We start from the raw sequence: 19,412 nt of genomic DNA on the forward strand, positions 1-19,412 counted from the left end.
TCCATTGGATGGATGGACCACAGTTTGTGTACCCATTTTTCTGTCAACAGACACTGGGGTTGCTTCAACTTTCTTGCCAATGTGATCCATGCTACTTTGAGCACGAGTACAAATATATGTGTGTCCCTGCTTTCAATTCCTTTGAAGATGTACCCAGAAGTGGGTTTGCTGGATCATGTGGTAATTCTGTTTTTTTTTTTTTTTTTTTAGGAACTGCCCTACTGTTTCCCACAGCAGCAGGTTATTTAATGGCCTAAACATTCAAGGCCCAGCTATAATCCTTTTGTGTGCCTCCCAGATCCCCATCTGCTACTTCCCCAGACATACCCATATGAGAGCATTGCTTGCCGTGTCTTCTTCCTGTCCAAGATTTTCCATTGCTCCCACATCCCCGAATCCATAAACCTAGTATTTTCTAGGTCTTTAAGAATATTTGGTAAATGCGCGCCTGGGTGGCTCAGATGGTTAAGCGTCTGCCTTCGGCTCAGGTCATGATCCCAGGGTCCTGGGATCGAGTCCCGCATCGGGCTCCCTGCTCCTTGGGAGCCTGCTTCTCCCTCTGCCTCTCTCTCTCTCTGTCTCTCATGAATAAATAAATAAAATCTTTAAAAAAAAAAAAAGAATATTTGGTAAGTGCTATCTCACTGCACATATCTATCTGCAACCTGCTTTTCTCTCTCAAGCATGTTTGGAGTTTTTGAAGAAAGGCAAGCTATAGAAAAAGTACAGTGTATCCCAGAACGACCAAAATGAATGGTCAGCACCTGTTTCCCTTTTAATGGTGCGAGGAAGCTCGACACCCTGGCATCATCTGTCAGCTTTGTCCACATTCACAGGCAGTCATCTGTGACTAGGAATAGAAAGGTAGATAGTGTCCTACAACCACTGACCAGGCACCGACTCTTCCAGACCCGGGGCTTAGTCGGGGCATGTGGCGATATGACAAACCAACACTGTCCCTTCCTGCCTTGAGACCAAAGCAGGCAGACAAAATCCACAACGAACAAGGTGATTTTAAAGAGCGAGAAATGCTATGAAGAGAATTGAGATGGAGTGGCTGAACCTTGCTTTGTTCCGCTCCAGGTTTCACTAAAGGGTGTATCGATTGGGGCATTTGGGTGGCTCAGTCGTTAAGCATCTGCCTTCGGCTCAGGCCATGATCCCAGGGTCCTGGGATCGAGCCCCGCATCAGGCTCCCTGCTCAGTGGGAAGCCTGCTTCTCCCTCTCCCACTCCCCCTGCTCGTGTTCCCTCTCTCGCTTTGTCTATGTCAAATAAATAAATAAAATCTTAAAAAAAAAAGGGTGTATCGATCTTATATGAGTGCAGCTAGATTACTTTTCACATGTGTACCTGCCTGTGTCATCCACTACCCAGATGGACACATAGGAAATTCCCATCACCCTGGAAGGGTGCCTGGCACCCCTCCACCCTCAGAGAGTGCTCAGGTCTGATTTCTGTTAGTATCAGTTGGTCTTGCCTGTTTGCGAATTTCCCACAAATGGCATCCCAGGGTATCAATTCGTGTCTGGGATACGCATCCATGTCACTGTGTGTTAGATTGCTCCTTTTTTCCTATATTGTTCTCCACTGTAGAGATGGACCACGGTTTATCTTTGGCTATCCATTCATCTGTTGATGGACTTTTGAGTTGTGGCATGGGCTGAATTGTGTGCCCCTCAAATTCATGTTTAAGCTCTAACCCCAAGGACCTCAGAATGTGAGTGTATTTGGAGATCGGACCTTTATAAAAAATAACTGGGTTAAAATAAGGTCATGAAGGTGGACCCTAATCCAATATGACTTGTGTCCTTATAAGGGCCACGTGAAGACACAGGGACAAGGCGGCCGTCTACAAAGCCAAGGAGAGAGGCCTCAGAAGGAACCAGTCTGCTCAGCACCTTGATCTCGGACTTCCAGCCTGTGGGCCTGTGAGAAAATTCATTCCTGTGGTTTGAGCCCCCCGTCTGTGGTACCGTTAACGGCAGCCCTAGCACGCTAAGCCAAGTTGTTTCTGGTTTGGGGCCACTGTGAATAAAGCTGCTATGAACATTTGTGTCCATATTCTAACACGTGGCTTGTGGTGGACAGGAAAACTTGTTTCTTCTGGAAAATACCAAGAAGTAGAATTCTACATCGTGAGATCTTGCGAATGGCCCTGGAGCTGCCAGAGTTTCTGGGGGGACAGCATATGGTGCATGTCCTCACGGCCCTCCTCATGTGCTTGGCTCAGCTGGTTTGGCTCTTGTCCTGGCTGGTGTCCTGTAGAAATTCCGGAGGTGGGAACAATGTTGGTGCTACAAAGAAGAGCTGGAGGAGAGGAACTCGGAGGCATTTTTTGTTTTTTGGTTTTTTTTTTTTCCATCCACCCTTGGACTCCAGGTTCTACCCACGTCCCTATGCTCCCTTGAGGCCTCTGATTTTCCCTTGGGAAATACCTTTTTGTAAAAGTGATACGTGCCTGATGTTTAAGAAAAAGTATTCCATACAGAAAAATGCCAAAAAATAAGTAAAGATGAAGCCAAATGGAAATGCCCAGAAGCATCCATCTTTAGAGGTTAACGTCTTTCTTTTTTTTTTTTAATGCGAGTGTTAATATTTAACACTTTTTAAAAAGATTTTATTTATTTATTTGACAGAGAGAGACACAGCGAGAGGGGGAACACAAGCGGGGAGAGTGGGAGAGGGAGAAGCAGGCTCCACCAAGCAGGGAGGCCCATGTGGGGCTCGATCCCAGGACCCTGAGATCACGACCCGAGCCAAAGGCAGACGCTTAACCATCTGAGCCACCCAGGCGCCCCGAGGTTAACGTCTTTCTATGCATCTACAAACGTGCAGTTCCTCTCCAGAGGTGGTGCTTGCACAGATGGGGCAACATTTAGCTAATCCCTTGTTCAGGATGGTTGCACTGTTATCAGTTTTCCAATTCCTTAAGCTGCACTGTGCTGGACACTTTTTATAGACAATTTAATACACCTGGACATGAATTTCCTTAGGCCAGTCCTAGAAGAGGGAATGCGAGTTAGTGGATATGCAAAACACACTAAAATACATTTATATGTTACCTCTCACACATATTACACACTACAGATTTATATATAAAGTGCATAATTGGGGCGCCCGGGTGGCTCAGTTGGTTAAGTGTCTGCCTTCGGCTCAGGTCATGATCCCAGGGTCCTGGAATCGAGCCCCACATCGGGCTCCCTGCTCAGTGGGGAATCTGCCTCTCCCACTGCTTGTGCTCACTCTCTCTGACAAATAAATAAATAAAATCTTCTAAAAAAATAAATTGCATAAAATTATATGTATGTGTATACTTATATTTAAACCCAAATAATGTATACCCATGGTAAAAAATTTTAAATATAGTAGAAAAGTCCCAAAACAAGCTTTCCTCCCCTGATGTCTTCCTCTTGAAGCATCCCTCAGAAAGTTTGATTTTTTTAGAAGATTTTATTTATTTGAGAGAGAGAGAGAGAGAGCGTGAGCAGGGGAGAGGGGTAGAGGGAGAAGGAGAAGCAGATTCCCCACTGAGCAGGGAGCCTGATGTGGGGCTCAATCCCAGGACCCCAGGATCACGACCAGAGCCGAAGGCAGAAGCTCAACCGACTGAGTCACCCAGATGCCCCCAGTCTGATATTTCTTTTCAGAAAATAGTTTGCATATATCTACATATATGTGCTATTTTTTAAAAGATTTTATTCATGCTTGTGCTCTCTCTCTCTCTGTCAAATAAATAAATAAAATATTTTATTTTTTAAAGATTTTACCTATTTTTGCGAGAGAGAGAGCACAAGCGGGGGGGGAGGGGGCAGAGGGAGAAGCAGGCTCCTCGCTAAGCAGGGAGCCCGATGCGGGACTCGATCCCAGCACCCTGCGATGATGACCTGAGCTGATGGCAGACGCTTAACCGACTGAGCCACCCAGGTGCCCAATAAATAAAATCTTAAAAAAAATATTGTAATAACTTTGTATGGTGGCAGGTGGTGACTACACTTCTTGTGAACACCGCATGATGTATAGAATCGTCGAATCACTATGTTGTATACCTGAAACTGATATAATATCGTATGTCTATGCCACCATAAAACAAAATTCATGTTATTTTAAGTTTCAGTGAATGTCAAATTTCCACCCAAAAAGTCTGCATAATTTCATGCATTAATGAGTGTTCAAGTGTCTCTTTCTCTACATCTTTGCTACCACTGGGTAACATCAAATATTTAAAGTTTTGCCCATCTGCTCCGTTACTAAGATTTTGCATTTCTTGGAGTAAATTCGAGTAAGTTTGCCCAAATGTTTATTGGCCCTTTGTACAAACTTTATACTTTTGTTCTTATTGCCAAAACGCTCTCCTTTGCTCACTTTCCCAGCCTCCTTTCTCATCTGCTAATTCATTTCTTACCACTTTACCCTCTTCAGGCTTCCAGAAAAATCTTTCTCACAAGAAAATATGGTCACAATGGGTCACCATTCAAAACATGTCCGTGACCTCACCCGTACTCAGAGCCTACAGGATAAAGAGCCTACACTCCTTAGTCTGGTTTAAAAAGTCTCCTTTATGATCTAGTTCCCACTTTGCCCCAAATGCCCATTAATGGAGCACTTAGTATGGGCAGACCTCCCCGTGGGTGCTGGGCACCCAAGAGGCGAACAAAGCGGGGAAATGTCTCTTTCTGCAGATGATCTTCTATGTGGGGTTTCTCAACCTTTTTACATTATTGCTCCTCTAAAGGAGAAAAGTGGGGTTATCTTCCAATTTAATTTAATTCCAACCTGATTACATTTAATTTCTCCCTAACGATATAAATTAAATACTTAGGAATAACATTTTGTCTAGGAGTGCTGATTTTGGAGGGCCACAAGCCTTTGTAATATCCAAGGTGTTTTGCCACCCAAGAATTCATTTTGGCCCCTTTGGGAGCCATGTGGTTCCCCCTGAGAATATACTCTAAAGGGAGAGCTGCACAATAAACAAGTAAGTGGAAAAGATCGTATCAGAGGGCCAAGAATATTACAAAAGAAAGAAGGGAGGGAGGCTGAGGGGCCACTTGACATCTTGATCATTTGAATCAGGAAAACACTTCCCAGGAGCGCCTGGGTGGTTCGGTCAGTTAAGCGCCCGTCTTGGGCTCAGGTCATGATTCCAGGGAGCCCCCCCCCCCCCCCCGCATAGGGCTCCCTGCTCAGCGGGGAGCCTGTTCCTCCCTCTCCCTCTGCCTGCCACTCCCCCTGCTTGTGCTCTCTCTCTCCGTCAAATAAATAAAGAAAATCTTAAAAAAAAAAAAAAAAAAAAGGAAAACTCTTCCCAGACTAGGAAGACCAACCTTGATTTCTTCAGCTTTACAACGAAAATGATAATTTCCTCCTCACAGCGGCTGGCGTACAGCAAGCTCTCAATAAGTGAGCTTTACAGTTATTAGTACATTTTTACTTTATCTAAAAGGTAAACGGAATACGCCTCTGCTCAGCCCGAGTACCAGCGCCCAGCACCTCCCACAGCCGGCACCTCCACCTCCGTCCGCAGGGGGCGCTGTGGGCCCTGCTGCTGGGCTGCTCTAGGCGGCGGCACAGGAAGTCTCATCCTCCCCTCACTTCCGGTCTCTGGCCCGGGCTTGTGCTGCGTGGAGAAGGGTTGGAAATGCCGACTGGAGATTTTGAGTGAGTCGGGGGTCGCGGAGCGATCCCTGGGAGGCGGTCTGGGGGTCCTTGGGGGAGTATTATGGGGCCTGGGTGCGTCGGGGCGGCGGGGGCTTGGCCTCGCTGATCGAGCCTGCCCCTCTACAAACTTGTCTTTGCAGTTCGAAGCCCAGCTGGGCCGACCAGGTGGAGGAGGAGGGCGAGGACGGTGAGCATACCGGGTCGTCCCAGGTCACCGCGGCCAGTCCCCAGGCCCGTCACTGCCGCCTGCTCCAACCCTGACACCGCCGTCCGACCCCGCATCCCCCTTCACGGCCACCCTCTGCCCGGCGCCATCCTCCCTCCGCGCCAGCCTATCGCCAGTTCCAGATCTCCGCTGGCCAGTCCCTCCTCCTCCCATGCCACCGCCCAGTCCTCACAGCTGCTCCGGGGAGGAAGTTGTAACAGCCTGCCTCCTGCCTTTATACTGGCGCCGGGTATCTTTATGGGCCGCCCATTGCTTTCATCCTTGGCACTGCTCGAGGTTACTACAGCTCGGCGTTCTGGCACGGCTATCCCAGGGCACTTCTTCGCCAGTCCCCCGCCCTTGGTCCCGCCTCCCTCGGCCGCTGGTGTGGGCATCATCCCAAAGGTCCCTTCATTTTAGCTTGGGAGCTCCCGCTCCTCCAGCTCACCCTTCCTCCCCCAACTCTCTCTCGTAGACAAATGTGTCACCAGCGAGCTCCTCAAGGGGATCCCTCTGGCCACTGGCGACACCAGCCCAGAACCTGAGTTACTGCCGGGAGGTGAGTGACGACCTCTGCTCCATTCGGGGCTGCCTCTCCCCAGCGGCATTCCCGCCTGGTCCCCGTTACCCAGGGCTCAGTTCCGTCACCTCTTCTCTCTCCCAGCTCCACTGCCGCCTCCCAAGGAGGTCATCAATGGAAACATCAAGACCGTGACAGAGTACAAGATAGATGAGGATGGCAAGAAGTTCAAGGTGAGGCTGGGGGAGGAGGTGGGTGCCCTTGTGCTTGGGGGCACTTCGGCTGGGAGGGGATGGCATGTGGGTTGGTTGGTTGGCCCCAAGAGCCTTGAGATACAGGAAGGCCCAGCCTCTCCCCTCCCATCCACAGATTGTCCGCACCTTCAGAATTGAGACGCGGAAGGCCTCAAAGGCTGTCGCAAGGAGGAAGGTGAGACCCTTCTCCCCTTGTCTTGGGGGCTCTCCCAGGGCTGACCAGAGGAATTAGGAATCCTTTTTTTCTGATACCTTTATTTTTAGAAGCGGTGTTTAAGTCTTTGTCCCTATTGTGTTGGGAGCACAGCTTAGGTCGAAGGGTTTTTGTGCTCTGTTGGGGATCCTGAAAAGTCCAGGCTGCAGAATCTAGGTGGGCTTAGATTCTTAACTCCTTTCAGCTTGTTTACCAGGAGGAACAGAGCCAAGCCCTCCTCCCCTCAGGTGGTCATAGCAGCTCCCATTTAACTGGGCTGTGCTTAGGAAGAAGCGATAGCCGTAAATGCATTTGGCACAATTTTCTGTGCACTTCCTCTGTGCCAGACCCCAATGCCAAGTGCTTTGCAGGAAGTGTTCTCTTATCTGATCCCTCTTAGCTATCCTGGGAGATGGGGAGCATTTGTGGCCCCCATTTTATAGGGGAGGAAGCTGAGGCCTAGGTTGTTTAACTAGCTCAAGGCCCTCACAGTCTGGGTGACCTCTGTGCACCCCTGGGCATCACTTACTTGTGGGAGCTGGCCCAGCTGCTTTCATGGGTCCCCCAGGAATGATTAACTGTGGGGCTTTCTCCCTGGGCCTTCGTTCTCTCTTTTGGAACTTGGAGCCAAGAGCCATCTCCGCTTCCTAAGCCAGCATGAAGCTAGGAGCTGGCACATGCTAGGAGTGGGACCCACTAGGGAACAGGAACTGTCATTGTCACTGCTATGGGGGGCTTTTCGGGAGGGTGAAGAATATGGTTCAAGGCCCAGGCACCCTGAAGGGGGCTACTGTAGGTCTGCGGTGCCAATGGAGGGGGTCCCACTTGCCCTTACCTGTCCCCCATCCTGCCCTGAGCCCAGAACTGGAAGAAGTTTGGGAACTCAGAGTTTGACCCACCAGGGCCCAATGTGGCCACCACCACGGTCAGCGACGATGTGTCCATGACGTTCATCACTAGCAAAGAGGTGAGTGGGGCAACAGGGCAGGCCCGGTGGCCATGATGGTGGTGGCCAGGGTGTGGCAACCTCGCTCTGAGCTTCCGCTGACCGTCCACCCAGGATCTGAACTGCCAGGAAGAGGAGGACCCGATGAACAAGCTCAAGGGGCAGAAGATCGTGTCCTGCCGCATCTGCAAGGGCGACCACTGGACTACCCGCTGCCCCTACAAGGACACGCTGGGTCCCATGCAGAAGGAGTTGGCTGAGCAGTTGGGCCTGTCCACTGGCGAGAAGGAGAAGCTGCCTGGAGGTGCCCGGGCCTGGGATGTGGCTTGGCAGGCCATGGGAGGGCTGTGTGCACCTCTGGGAGAGACCTTGGTGTTCGCCTGCTGCGACTGGGGCTATCCCCGTCAGGAAGTTGTCATCTCTCATGTCGGCACCAGTCCTGCAAGGCTGTGGCTGTGGCCTGGTTTGTGTGAGAGCGTGAGACCGGCCGGGTTGGTGCTATGACTGCCGGTAACGTCGCCCATTGTTCCTTGTTGGGGGCTGGCGGACTTTGCAAGCCTGTGTGTCTACACCGCGTGAACGTGAGACTTGCTAAGCTGTGATTCTGCTGCAGACTCTGTGACCAGATTTGAGCGTGTCATGTCATGTCTGCCACGGATGTGCCCACGGCCCTGTGGGGGGGGTATGTGTGTGCACGTGTACAGACTCAACGCGTGACCGCAGTCCACGTCCTTTGGTGTGATTTGCTGATAGCGGGTTGAGTCTGGACAGTTCTACGCCTGTGACTTGGCGCGCAGCACACCTGTCCCTGCCATGTTCCTGTGTTGGGAAGCTGAGCGTTCTTCTAGACCTCAGCCCTGTGTCCCCTTGGATTGCACCAACCCGTGGGTTCTTGCTCTGACTTCCTGGATGTGACTTTTATGTCACTGCAGCCAATGGGCCTCAGAACCGCCAGAGGCCTGTGGCTTGGTAGATGGTGCCTGCGCTGGCTCAGCGCTGGAGCTGCCAGCATCCCGGGGGCAGGGGTGGGGGAGGGTGGGATCTGTTCCTCGTCTGTGCCAGGGTGAGGCCTGACCCAACTGCTTTGGTCTCCAGAGCTGGAGCCGGTGCAGGCCGCGCAGAACAAGACGGGGAAGTATGTGCCGCCAAGCCTGCGCGATGGGGCCAGCCGCCGTGGGGAGTCCATGCAGCCCAACCGCAGAGGTGAGTGGCGGGCAGGCACTCCTCGGTCCCATGATTATCCTTCCTTCAGGGCCTGGTTAGGGCCGTTCTCTACAAGTTGCTGCTCCTTGCCTGTCTAGCCGATGACAATGCCACTATCCGTGTCACCAACCTGTCAGAGGACACTCGTGAGACTGACCTACAGGAGCTCTTCCGGCCTTTTGGCTCCATCTCTCGCATCTACTTGGCAAAGGACAAGACCACTGGCCAGTCCAAGGTGGGCTGGGGGTCATGGGGGTCGAGGAAGGGGTCGAGGAAGGGGTCACCTGTCCTGGTTGTGCCCTGAGGGCCCCTGACTCGACCCCCCCCACCCCCCCAGGGCTTTGCCTTCATCAGCTTCCACCGCCGTGAGGATGCTGCACGAGCCATTGCTGGGGTGTCCGGCTTTGGATACGACCACCTCATCCTCAACGTTGAGTGGGCCAAGTAAGACCTCTGCCACACCCTTGCCTCCCCACCCCTTTCACAGCCACCACTCGGGTTGACTCTGGGCCCCACGTGGGTTTAATAGTCCCCAAGCCTGTTCTGAGGTACAGGTTATTTACTGTTTTTTTCCTTCTTGAGGAGGGGCTCACTGCTCCTCTGGCTCTCTCTGCCCTGCCTGCCCCTCCCCCACCCATCACGGAGGCCCCAGTTGTAGGTGGCACGGGGTCTCGGAATTCCCTTCGGGGCCTGGAGCCCTCACACTTGGCTATCTTCATCACCTGTCTGTCTCTCTCTAGGCCATCAACCAACTAAGCCAGTTGTCACCTTTGCTGCAGCTGCTCGGCCCCGGCCCCAGGACCTCATGGCCATAGAAGGTAGCCCCCGAGAGCCGGGGGTTCTCAGCAATAAAAAGGCTCCAGTTGTTACAGGCTGTCTCGTTTATTCACCTGCTCTGTGGCTAGCAGGGCCAGTCCTCCCCAGGATCAGTGCTGTAGGCAGAAATTCCTGCCACTATGGCTTGGGCACTCGCCGGTCCCCCAGTGGGTCTTTCCCTAGGGGAAGAAGCGGTGGTTCGGGGCCTGTTGGTGGCCCAGGGCCAGGGGTCTCCCGGGCTCGCAGCCCCCATTCTGCGGCTGGTCTCAGTGCCTCGTGAGGAGGTGGCGGCTCAAACTAGGTCAGGTCGTGGGCTCAGGGAGCTAGGGCCCCAAGGTTTGGGGAGTGGCTGTGACATTGAGGGGCAGGACTTGGCCAGAGCTCCCAGTGCCCTCCAGGGTGTGGCTCCCCCTGCAGCTGAGGCAGCTCTGGCGGCAGCATCCCAGGCTGGGTGTCACAGCCATGTAGAGCAGTGGGTGGATGCAGATGGCCACAGGCATGAGGCCCCGCATGACCTGGTGGCTCACGTAGGTCCTCTGGTCCAGTGCTGCCGTGGCCTCGGTCTCGTTGGCAAAGCCCGGGCAGCGGGCCCTCCAGCGCTGCCGGGCATACACGTTGAGCACCTGTGTGATGTGGTAGGGCACGTAGGAACTGGCGTAGAGGGCCAGGCCACTGGCCACCAGCACTGCCACACGCAGCTTCTCAGCTGCCGTCATGCCGTGGCTGTGCAGTACGGCCCGCCCGAGGGCACCGTAGGCCACCAGGGTGAGCAGCAGGGGCAGGCCGCAGCCCAGGGCTGCCAGCACCAAGCTGTAGGCTCTGTAGGCCTCAAGGCGGCTATCACCCGCTGTCCCCAGGCACCTGGTGCAGGCCTCGGGGCTGGCCACTGTGCAGTTGCCTTGCTCCGGCGGCCGCCTCAGGCGGGAGAAGCTGAGCGTCGGCGCGGCCAGCAGGGCTGCAAGGGCCCAGCCGGCGGCGCTGATGGCCCAGGCGTGCTTGGGCCGCAAGCTGCTGCGGGTGAAGAAGGGGTGGACGATGCCCAGGTAGCGGTTTAGGCTGATGCAGGTGAGGAAGAAGACGCTGCCCAGCAGGTTGCAGGTGAAGAGGAAGCGCTCCAGGCAGCAGGCCAGCTCCCCGTACTGCCAGTGTTTGGGCGGGTAGAAGTAGGCGGCCAGTGGGAGCAGCGTCAGGGCATAGAGCAGGTCGCTGAGGGCCAGCTGGGCCGAGAACACCACAGCTGGGTGCCACGGGCGCTGCTCCCGCGTGCTAAAGCGGTAGAGGGCCAGGCCGTTGCTGGCCACAGCCACCAGGAACTCCACCACCAGCAGGGGCCACAGAAAGCCTTCCTGGAAGCCACTGAGGATGCGGTCAATGGCTGCCGAGAAGTTGGTTGGGCAAGACAGAGCACCTGTGGGCAGATGGGGTCACCAAGTGAGAACTGTCCCTCGTCACGGCTCTGCCCGCCGAGCCTCTGCCCTGCGCCTGGTTACAGAAGCCCTCTGGGGGCACACTTTCTCCGTCCTTGGCATGCCTGGGAGCCGGCACCAGCCACACTCTTTACAGAGGAAATCGGCCCAGAAAGGTCAGAAGCCCAGAGTCCTTTCATGTGATGGTGACTAAGTGTGCTGTGGGCCCTGAACCCTCAGGAAGTGGGGGGTTACTGCCTTCACAACACATGTGAACCAGCAGTGATGATAACCTGGAACCGCCAGGCAGGGGTGGTTGGGGGAGGGGGAGGGGGAGGGAGTCCGGGGGGCCCCAACCCCTCGGCAGCCCTCCTCCAACACTGGATGGATCAGTGAGTCTCACTGCCACCAACTTCAGAATCTGGCACAGCCTTCCAGTTCCTGACCTCATCCCTACCTGTTCTTCCCACAGCCTCCCGGAGGGTGCCTGTGGACACCTGAGGTCACCTTCCTCTGCTCAGCATCCTCATGGCTCCCTCCTCACTGGCAGGAAAAGGCAGTCCTCACTTCTCCCACCGAGGGGCCCAGGAGCGACCACTGCTCCCTTTCACCCACTTGCGCTCACCTCGGGCTCTCGGTGACTCACTCCCAACAGTTCTTCCCACAATGGCTTTCTAGCTCTTAAGGCACATTCCACCTCAGGGCCTTTGCATGGATTCTCTCTGCCTGAGTCACCAGCCCCCACTCATCTCCTGGTGTTTAGCCCCAAGAGGCCCTTTCCGACCCCTCTAACGTTGTGACTGCACCCTGTTGCCTCCGATTTCTGCAAAGCCCATACTTCCATCTGACCGCTGTTAAGGAAAACCCCCAGGAGAACATCTGAGGGCAGGGAGTGCCCTGCTGCTGGCTTCCCAGGGCCCAGAACAAGGCCTGGGACTCAGCAGTGGGGAGGAAAGCAGAGAGCCAGAACGGATTCTCTTCCATGTACTAACTCCACCTCAACTGCGTGTAAACAGCCTGGTCTGGTCTGTCCAGCAGGCTCCGGGCAAGATGCACGCACCCCTCCCCCGCCCCAGGCTGCTTGCCCAGCCACACTTCTGCCTCCCCATCCCATCTCTGCTCTGGGAGGAAGTCTCTGTCCAGACGTGATTAACTCACTCCCCTCCACCTCCTAGGAACCAGCCGCCCCACCCTGAGTCCTGGGCTGAGCTGTAGGGGCCAGGCCCCAGGACCTCTAGCTCAACCGATCCAGCAGCATCTGCTCCTCACCTGAGGTGGCGGCGGCCATGGCCCGCATGCCCTGCTTCTGGGTCTGCTGCCCACGCTGGGCTAGTCCCCAGGCCCCGAGCTGCCAGCGTGGTGGCTGGCCCCTCCCTTCCCGCAGCTCCACCCTCCTCCCCTCAGCACCAGGAGCTCCACCCACAGCCAGTACCAGTCCCGCTTCCACCACCCCCTGGTTTCCTTCCTCTTCACACCCTGTCTTCCACAGCGGACCAGTTACAGGCTTGCAAGTAAGCCTGGGGGTTGCTGGGGGCCGTGGAGGGTGGCAGGGAGGGGCCCCGCACGCCCAGAGACTAATTCCCAGACACTCCTGGCCCCGAGCCTCTCTGGGCTTTATACAGAGAACTCCACATCTGCCCATTACAAATGCAGACTCAGACTTATGGGAAATCAGTTATTTACCACAGTGGAAAATTGGGAAAATGGCTCCTTTATGAAAGGAAACCCAGGGTTGCACCTGGAGGTCCAGGTAAAGTTTTGTGGGCCCCAATTTGGGGCATCCCATCTGGTGCTCTGGCTTGGCCTCACACCGCTTTCCTAGGTGGCCGTGCTTGGCCTCGCCTGCGGTCCCAGGCAGCTCCTCTGCGTCCCAGCTTGGCCTGGCCCTGCTGCGGCCTGCCCTTGGCCTTTGAAGGCCGGTAGTCGGTGCCTTGACCGGGCCTCTGCTCCCTTCCTTGCTGCTTCTTGCTTACAGGCCCAGCAGGCCGTCTTCGTTTGGCTGCCTTCGGGAACATGTCTGTGGAGAGAGACAGTGTCCAGGCCACCAAGGCACAGGGACAAGCGCGAGGTGTCCAGCTTCACCAACCCCTGCCACGTACCCTCATCGGGCTCCTCTCCCACTGCCTGGCGGAAATACTCGGCTTCGTCGTCGTCGTCCTCCCGCTGGCCAGCCCCCTCCGTCTCTGGGGGGACACCGGGGTCCTCAGCATCGCTATCCCCATCGGCCCCTGCCCGGGCCCGCTTCATGCCTGCCAGGCTCTTCTTCCTGGAAAGGGGTGGCAGTGAGGGTGGGAGCCTGCACCCGGGACCCTGCCCCATCAGCACAGCCCACTACCACACACTTGTGGACCTCCCGCTGCTCCCGCTTGCGCTGGACATCCTGGGCCTGCCGGGCCTGCCTCTGGGCCTTGAGCCGCAGCTTCTCCTCCTTGGCTGCCAGGATGGCCTGCAGCTCCTCCTCTGTCTTGTGCACTGAGCAGGAAGAGACAGGTCACCACGATCCAAGTGGGTTCCTAAGACCCACCTCTGAAGGCCTTGGACTCCCAGCCCCATGGCTCGCCAGCCCCGTTCTCACCGAAACTGTGGAACAGCACGTTCCCCTCCCCCACACCCTCCTGGATTTTGATAAGCTGCAGCGTCAGCCGAGGCCCAATCTGGAGAGATAAGGGGGAAGAGTCAGTTCTTCATCAGGGCTGGGGGCTGCCAGAGGAAGTCACCTCTGCCACTGGGCCTGCCCTGGGGCTGGGCCTCACCTCAGTGAGCCTCACGGCGCTCTGCTGGGCCCGCATGTTGCCGCGGCCTGCCACAGCCTGGGGCAGCTCTGTAATGTTGTGCTCGCCATCCGGCTCCGCCTCGCTCTCGGACAGCCCAGCGCCCCTGTGCAGAGGGCACACACCAAGGTGAGCAGGGGATCGCAGGCTCCTGAAACAGCTCCGGGGCCCCCAGGACTGCAGTGATCTCCCACCCAGTGCCCTCCTCACGTGGCCAACAGCTCACTGATGTCCTGCAGACGGCTCATGTTGGGGAACTTTTCCTGTAGAAGCTTCTTCATCCCACGACTTGCGCCCACAGGAACGACTTTGATACTACTGCAGGAGCCAGGATGTGAGAAGGGGCTTTAGGAGTCGAGATTGGAGGTCAGGTCTACCCGCCTACCCTTTCCACAGTGCGTCAGAGCGTTTACTTTGAGAATGAGCAATCACAGAGCCTCAGCTGGAGCACTGTCATCAGCCGCACGTGAAAGCCTGCCCTCCCCCACCCCCAAGGCCCAGTACTCACTAATGACGGAAATCTAGCTCCTGGGAGTCCGGATTGTAATTGATGAGAAGGCAGCGCTTGATGGTGTTTAGGTTGACCTGGGAGGGAGAGGCGGGGGGCACTGAACCATGTGAACCACCCACAGATTCCCTGTGTGCTGAAACCACACCAAGCCCAGGCCACGGCCATGCTCCAGAAATCTCCGGCAAAGGGGTATGGGGTGCTCCTAGCAGTGCTAGCAGCTGTGGGGCCTGATGGACTGGCTGGGGTGCTGGCCTGAAATCCTGGTTCTGAGGCCCACTTAAGCTATCACACCGGAACCCCTGATGATCTAACAGCCTAATTTGAGACCTGCTGGTGCCAGGGATTAGGAGCTGGGGCTCTGGAACCAGACAAGTTAAAAAATCCAGTCCTGGGGCACCGGGTGGCTCAGTCAGTTAAGCGTCTGTCTTTGGCTCAGGTCATGATCTCAGGGTCCTGCGATCGAGCCCCACATTGGGCTCCTGGCTCAGCGGGGAGTCTGCTTCTCCCTCTTCCTCTGCCCCTACTCTCTAATAAATAAATAAATCTCAAAAAAAAAAAGGGGGCGTTTCACTCTACTCCCTGTATCTAACCTCAGACTAGACTTCACCTCTCTTGACCTGTTCATCTGTAAAATGGGACTCACAACACCTACCATGCTGCTTAGACCAACACTCAATGCACACTCCAGAAATAAAGAACCATCAGCGTCCTTTTCATCTTCCAGAGAATAAGGCAGCTCATAACGGAGCCTCTTACCCCAGTGTCACAGACACACGAGTGAGATTGGCGCTCAGGAGCTGCAGTGCTCAGCCTCAGTGCTGGGAGGTGAAGACCGAGCAAACAACCCAGGGACCCATGTGTGCTACCTACTGAACTGTCCGCCCCATCCCCCCCATCATCTGCCATCACACCAGGCTCAGCTCACCTTGTGCACATTGATAGAGGGGAACAGGTTCTGGAACATGGTGGCCATGAGCTTCACGTGCATGCCATGGGGTCCGAAACTGTTCAGCACCAGGAGGGGTGGGTGGGCAAACTGCTGCTCGTGCATGCGGTGTCGGCGCAGGGAGGAGATGACATCACGCACTAACGTGTACTGCAGAACAGGATGAGTGTGTGCCACACGTGGCTGGCACCACCCCCAACCCATCCTCTACACAACATGGCCCTCCTATCACCTCCAATCCTTACCTTGTCGATCCGGAAGGTCAAGGTGGGGCCTCCTGGGAGGCGCATCAGCTTCTACAAGAAAAAAGGATTGGTGAGAGTTGAGGCGGGCATCCAGTTAGGGAGCAGGGAGTGAGAACCTCTGCTCCAACTCTTCAGAGCGTTTACTTTGAAGCCAGAATCATGGCAACTCAGAGGCATATGGGTTCATCATGAGAGTGGGCGGAGGAACAGGGCAGGGAGCAGAAGAGGGCTGTGCGTATTAACTCACAAAGTATATGTTAGTCTCGGTTTTACTCAAGATCAGGAAGTGTGTGACCCCAAGGGGCCCAGCCACTGCCACACAATCCTTCAGGGTGTTTTTCTTTCGAATCTGAGAATTGCAAGAACAAAATGGAAGGATCATAAATATCTCTTCTTGAGCAAAGACTGTAACCTAAGCTGTTATGTGCTTTCTTGCATTTAATTTTCCCGAAAAAGAGGAGAGAGGGGAGTGGAAGGCGCTTGACCTCTAGAACTAATCAGACTTGAATTTGTCCCTTGTTTACTGTGCATCGCCCAATCTGCGGAGGAGCCAACTGGGTCCTGCGACGTTAACTTTCTCCCTTCAGGCCTTTGAGAGAGGCCTAGTTTCCACCCTAGCTTTGCTAACCCGAGTCCCTTAACCACCAGCCTCAGGCATCCAGCCAAGCCCCCAGCTGACTGCGTTCATCCGCGAGCCCTCACTGCTGCCCCACAAATCCCTGAGAGGCAGGGACGATGCTCCCCATAAAGGTCCCTTTCTCCAGCCGAGCCACGCGCGGTTCCGCGGTTGAAGCCACCTCCGCAGCCGCGAGGACAGGACCCATGGCTGATGGGAGGCGGGCTGGGTGATGCAGACCTGCAGGCGGGTGGCGGTCAGGGGCTCCATGACCCGACGCAAGTCCAGGCTGAGCTGCCGGACGCCGCGACCCGCGCGACCCCGCGCGAACACGAAGGAGTGCGGCTGCGCGGCGTAGGCCTCGAGGTTGCGCAGCTGCGCCTGGGCGCGCGCACGCTTCTGGTGCCGGGACTGCGGGGGCGAAAGGCGAGCGGTCAACGCCACGGCCGCCGGGCAGACCCCACCACCCCCGCCCGCCCCCCCAACCCCTCCCCGCGACACCGCGCCTCACCCGCCCAGATTGCCCCATGCCGCCGACTGCTCCAGCGGGACCCTTCTGCCTTGTGCTTCCGTCGCGGCACCGCTTAGTTCCGGCGCCGGCGAGGTGACCACGTGAGGCGGCACCCGCGGTGACGTCACCAGACGGGCATGCGCACCAGGTAGAGGCAGGCGGAATCCACGGAGGGGTTGCTATGGAGACACCGGGTGCTTGTTTCTACGGAAACCGGGCGGGGCTAGCGTCTCAGGGAGGCAGCTCGGGCTTCGGAGAAATGAACCGTGGGTTCGAATCCTACCTCGGCCTATTTACCCAGCTTAGCGAATTTGAGAGCCACTTTATCCACCCCAAGGCTCCCACAGGTATCCTAAAGTGAGGATGGTGATCATTTCTCTGACCCGCGAATTAAAAAAGATGATGTATGCACAATGCTCGGGACACCAGCACCAGGCCCTTGGGGAACAACCAGAGAAATGGGTAGAGCGTGGCAGTTAGGTATGTGGGCCCCCAGCTCCTGAGGGCCAGCTGTCTGCCCCGGAGGCCCTGTCTGCAGCTGAGAGATGGAAAGTCCACATCACCTTCTGGAAACTTAGGGCAAGGCGGGCGCTTTGTGAATAACTCACCTCCTCCCGGTTTCCGCTCAAAGCCCCAGTCTTGGCCTCAGGCCTCTGGCTTCTTCCCCAGAACCTTGGGGTGGGGGAAAGGGACGCCCCCGACATCTCTCTCCCTGTCCCATTGGCTTCCTTCCCCCATATGCTTCCCCTCCCTCAGCTGTCTCCCCTCCCCCATTTGTTTCCCCTGTCTTGGTTCTCCTCCCCAATTCTTTCCCCTCTTCCCCCCCTCTGTCTTTCCCTCCCCATCCCTGTCTTCTTCCTATCTCTGTCTCCCTCTGCCCCAGCTTTGTCTCTGCCATCAATGGTCTCTCATCGCCTTCAAGTTTTGATCTCTCCTGTCTCTGTCTCTGTCCCCATTTCTCTCTTCTCATCCCTTTTCCTGACTCCCCCTGTCTCTGTCCATCTCCCCCATGACTCTCCCCTCCTCTGTGTCTTGGACTCTCTCCCCCTTCTGTCAGTCCCTCTCTATGACTTATGAGGTTTCTTCTCTGCTGCCAATGGAAGAAGCTGGAGGGGGCTGCGGGTGGGGGGCCAAGGGGCCCAGTGTCGGGGCGGGGGGGACCAAGCCCAGGCCTGGAGCCCAGCCTGGCAGCCTCTCTCAGATCTGGGACGACCATTTCCTCTTTCAGCCCGGGAGTCCACTCGGGTTACGGTAGGAACTGGGTGAAGGAGACTGCTCCCTGAGAGTGTGTCTGCAGGTCGGTGAGGCCTTTATGCAGGTGGGAGACCCTAGTCCAGGCTCTGGGGGCCTCTGCGTGAGTCTCTTTGTACCTCTGAGAAATGACTGCATGGTTACTTCCGCCTGTTTTTGTCCCTGCATGATTTGGCCTGAGGATGTGACGCTGTGTGTTGGAGACAAATGGGAACATGTGCACTGTGGTGGGCAGGTGGGCGGGTGCCAGGGGCTCACTGTACACCTAGTTAGCACCTCTGTGCTTGCCAGTGTAAGACCCCGTGTGCCTGGGTGTGTATGTGTCTGACACGCAGAACAGATGTACTCCACCCACAGGGTATTTTCCTTTAAGTCGCGGTTGTGTGTGTGTGTGTAGCCATATTTTGAACACACATTTGCTGCCGGAATCTGTGCTGTGTTTCCAGTTGTGTCTTTATATGTGCCGGTGCCAGGCAAATCCGCAGACACACACACAGACTAGTCTCTCGGGGCCTGCAGCCTCCCACGCTCTGTGCTCTGCTGTGGGGGGAACGTCCGGAGCGCTGACCTGTGTTATCAGGCTCTAGTGGCCTGGGCAGGGGGATCTGGCAATTCTGTCTCAGTTCTCATGCGGGAAATGCTAAATATTTACAGTTGGAGCTCCTGGACTCAGCACACAGCTCTAGTCCCAGGCTCTGGGGGCACAGGGGTGGTTACCAAGCCTCCTCCCTCCGGCTCTCCCCCTGGCCTCTCCCCATACTCACTTAGAAGCTTCTGCTGGACCCTAAGCTCTTCCTGGGACTTCTTGTGCCTGCTTCGAGCCTTGCCAGACTCAGGGTCTTGGTCCTGAGAGGTGAGCGGGCAGGAGGGCAGGAGGGCAGGGGGAGGCTGATTTTGTCTGTTTGGAGACCTGGGCTTCCCCAGGCCTCCTTCTTACCCCAGGTTGAGATCCTGGAAGGCAGGGGATGTTGCACATATACAATGTGGCTCCAAGGGGTGTGGTCCATCCCTGTTGTGGGGGGCCTAGTGTCTTCAAGGAGGGGGCAAGGAGAGCTCCTGCTTGGTGTGGGAGTATGAGAGTGCTCATGCCTTTCTCCAGCTCAGACTCCTCTGGGGTTCCCACCTCATTCAGGGTAAAACCCAGGTCCTCTTGAGGCCCACGAAGCCCTGCCCATTTTGCTCTGTTCCCTCCTCGCCCTCACCTCCTCCTGCTCTCCCCCTTGCTCACTCTGTTCTAGTCTTACAGGCCTCCCTGGTGTTCCTTGGGCACATCAAGCAAGGTCCTAGCTCAGGGCCTTTGCATTTGCTGTTCCCTCTGCCTGGAATGCTCTTACCCTTCTCTCTTTCTTCAAGTCTTT

General features: G+C 55.7%; 3 protein-coding genes and 2 non-coding genes across 5 annotated transcripts; 1 reads left to right on the top strand and 4 right to left on the bottom strand.

Moving 5' to 3' along the window:
* Positions 1–5,589: 5,589 nt before the first annotated feature.
* EIF3G (eukaryotic translation initiation factor 3 subunit G) lies at positions 5,590–9,850 on the top strand. Its single transcript, XM_028088780.1, has 11 exons — positions 5,590–5,660; positions 5,801–5,847; positions 6,341–6,424; positions 6,530–6,618; positions 6,755–6,814; positions 7,695–7,799; positions 7,893–8,082; positions 8,874–8,981; positions 9,080–9,216; positions 9,319–9,425; positions 9,722–9,850. Exons 1-11 carry the CDS (start codon positions 5,641–5,643, stop codon positions 9,735–9,737), a joined length of 963 nt encoding a protein of 320 aa, XP_027944581.1. The 5' UTR covers positions 5,590–5,640; the 3' UTR covers positions 9,738–9,850.
* P2RY11 (purinergic receptor P2Y11) lies at positions 9,845–12,845 on the bottom strand. Its single transcript, XM_028088777.2, has 2 exons — positions 12,473–12,845; positions 9,845–11,205 (listed from the first exon to the last, which is right to left on the bottom strand). The coding sequence occupies exons 1-2, from the start codon at positions 12,843–12,845 to the stop codon at positions 10,121–10,123; spliced, it is 1,458 nt and encodes a 485-aa protein (XP_027944578.1). The 3' UTR covers positions 9,845–10,120.
* Positions 12,846–12,864: 19 nt separating this feature from the next.
* On the bottom strand, positions 12,865–16,906 carry PPAN (peter pan homolog). Its single transcript, XM_028088779.1, has 12 exons — positions 16,804–16,906; positions 16,533–16,703; positions 15,924–16,025; positions 15,677–15,727; positions 15,411–15,581; positions 14,483–14,559; positions 14,185–14,292; positions 13,957–14,080; positions 13,779–13,857; positions 13,546–13,675; positions 13,303–13,469; positions 12,865–13,220 (listed from the first exon to the last, which is right to left on the bottom strand). Exons 1-12 carry the CDS (start codon positions 16,819–16,821, stop codon positions 13,009–13,011), a joined length of 1,410 nt encoding a protein of 469 aa, XP_027944580.1. The 5' UTR covers positions 16,822–16,906; the 3' UTR covers positions 12,865–13,008.
* Positions 14,365–14,444, bottom strand: LOC114197810 (small nucleolar RNA U105B). The gene has a single exon (XR_003606957.1). It is a non-coding gene; the product is annotated as a small nucleolar RNA U105B (small nucleolar RNA).
* Positions 15,792–15,878, bottom strand: LOC114197808 (small nucleolar RNA SNORD105). The gene has a single exon (XR_003606955.1). It is a non-coding gene; the product is annotated as a small nucleolar RNA SNORD105 (small nucleolar RNA).
* Positions 16,907–19,412: the final 2,506 nt, after the last annotated feature.

The sequence above is a fragment of the Eumetopias jubatus genome, unplaced genomic scaffold (genome assembly GCF_037043125.1).
Source record: "Eumetopias jubatus isolate StellerSeaLion01/CBP00866 unplaced genomic scaffold, mEumJub1_p1.0 scaffold_1, whole genome shotgun sequence".
NCBI classification, from domain to species: domain Eukaryota; kingdom Metazoa; phylum Chordata; class Mammalia; order Carnivora; family Otariidae; genus Eumetopias; species Eumetopias jubatus.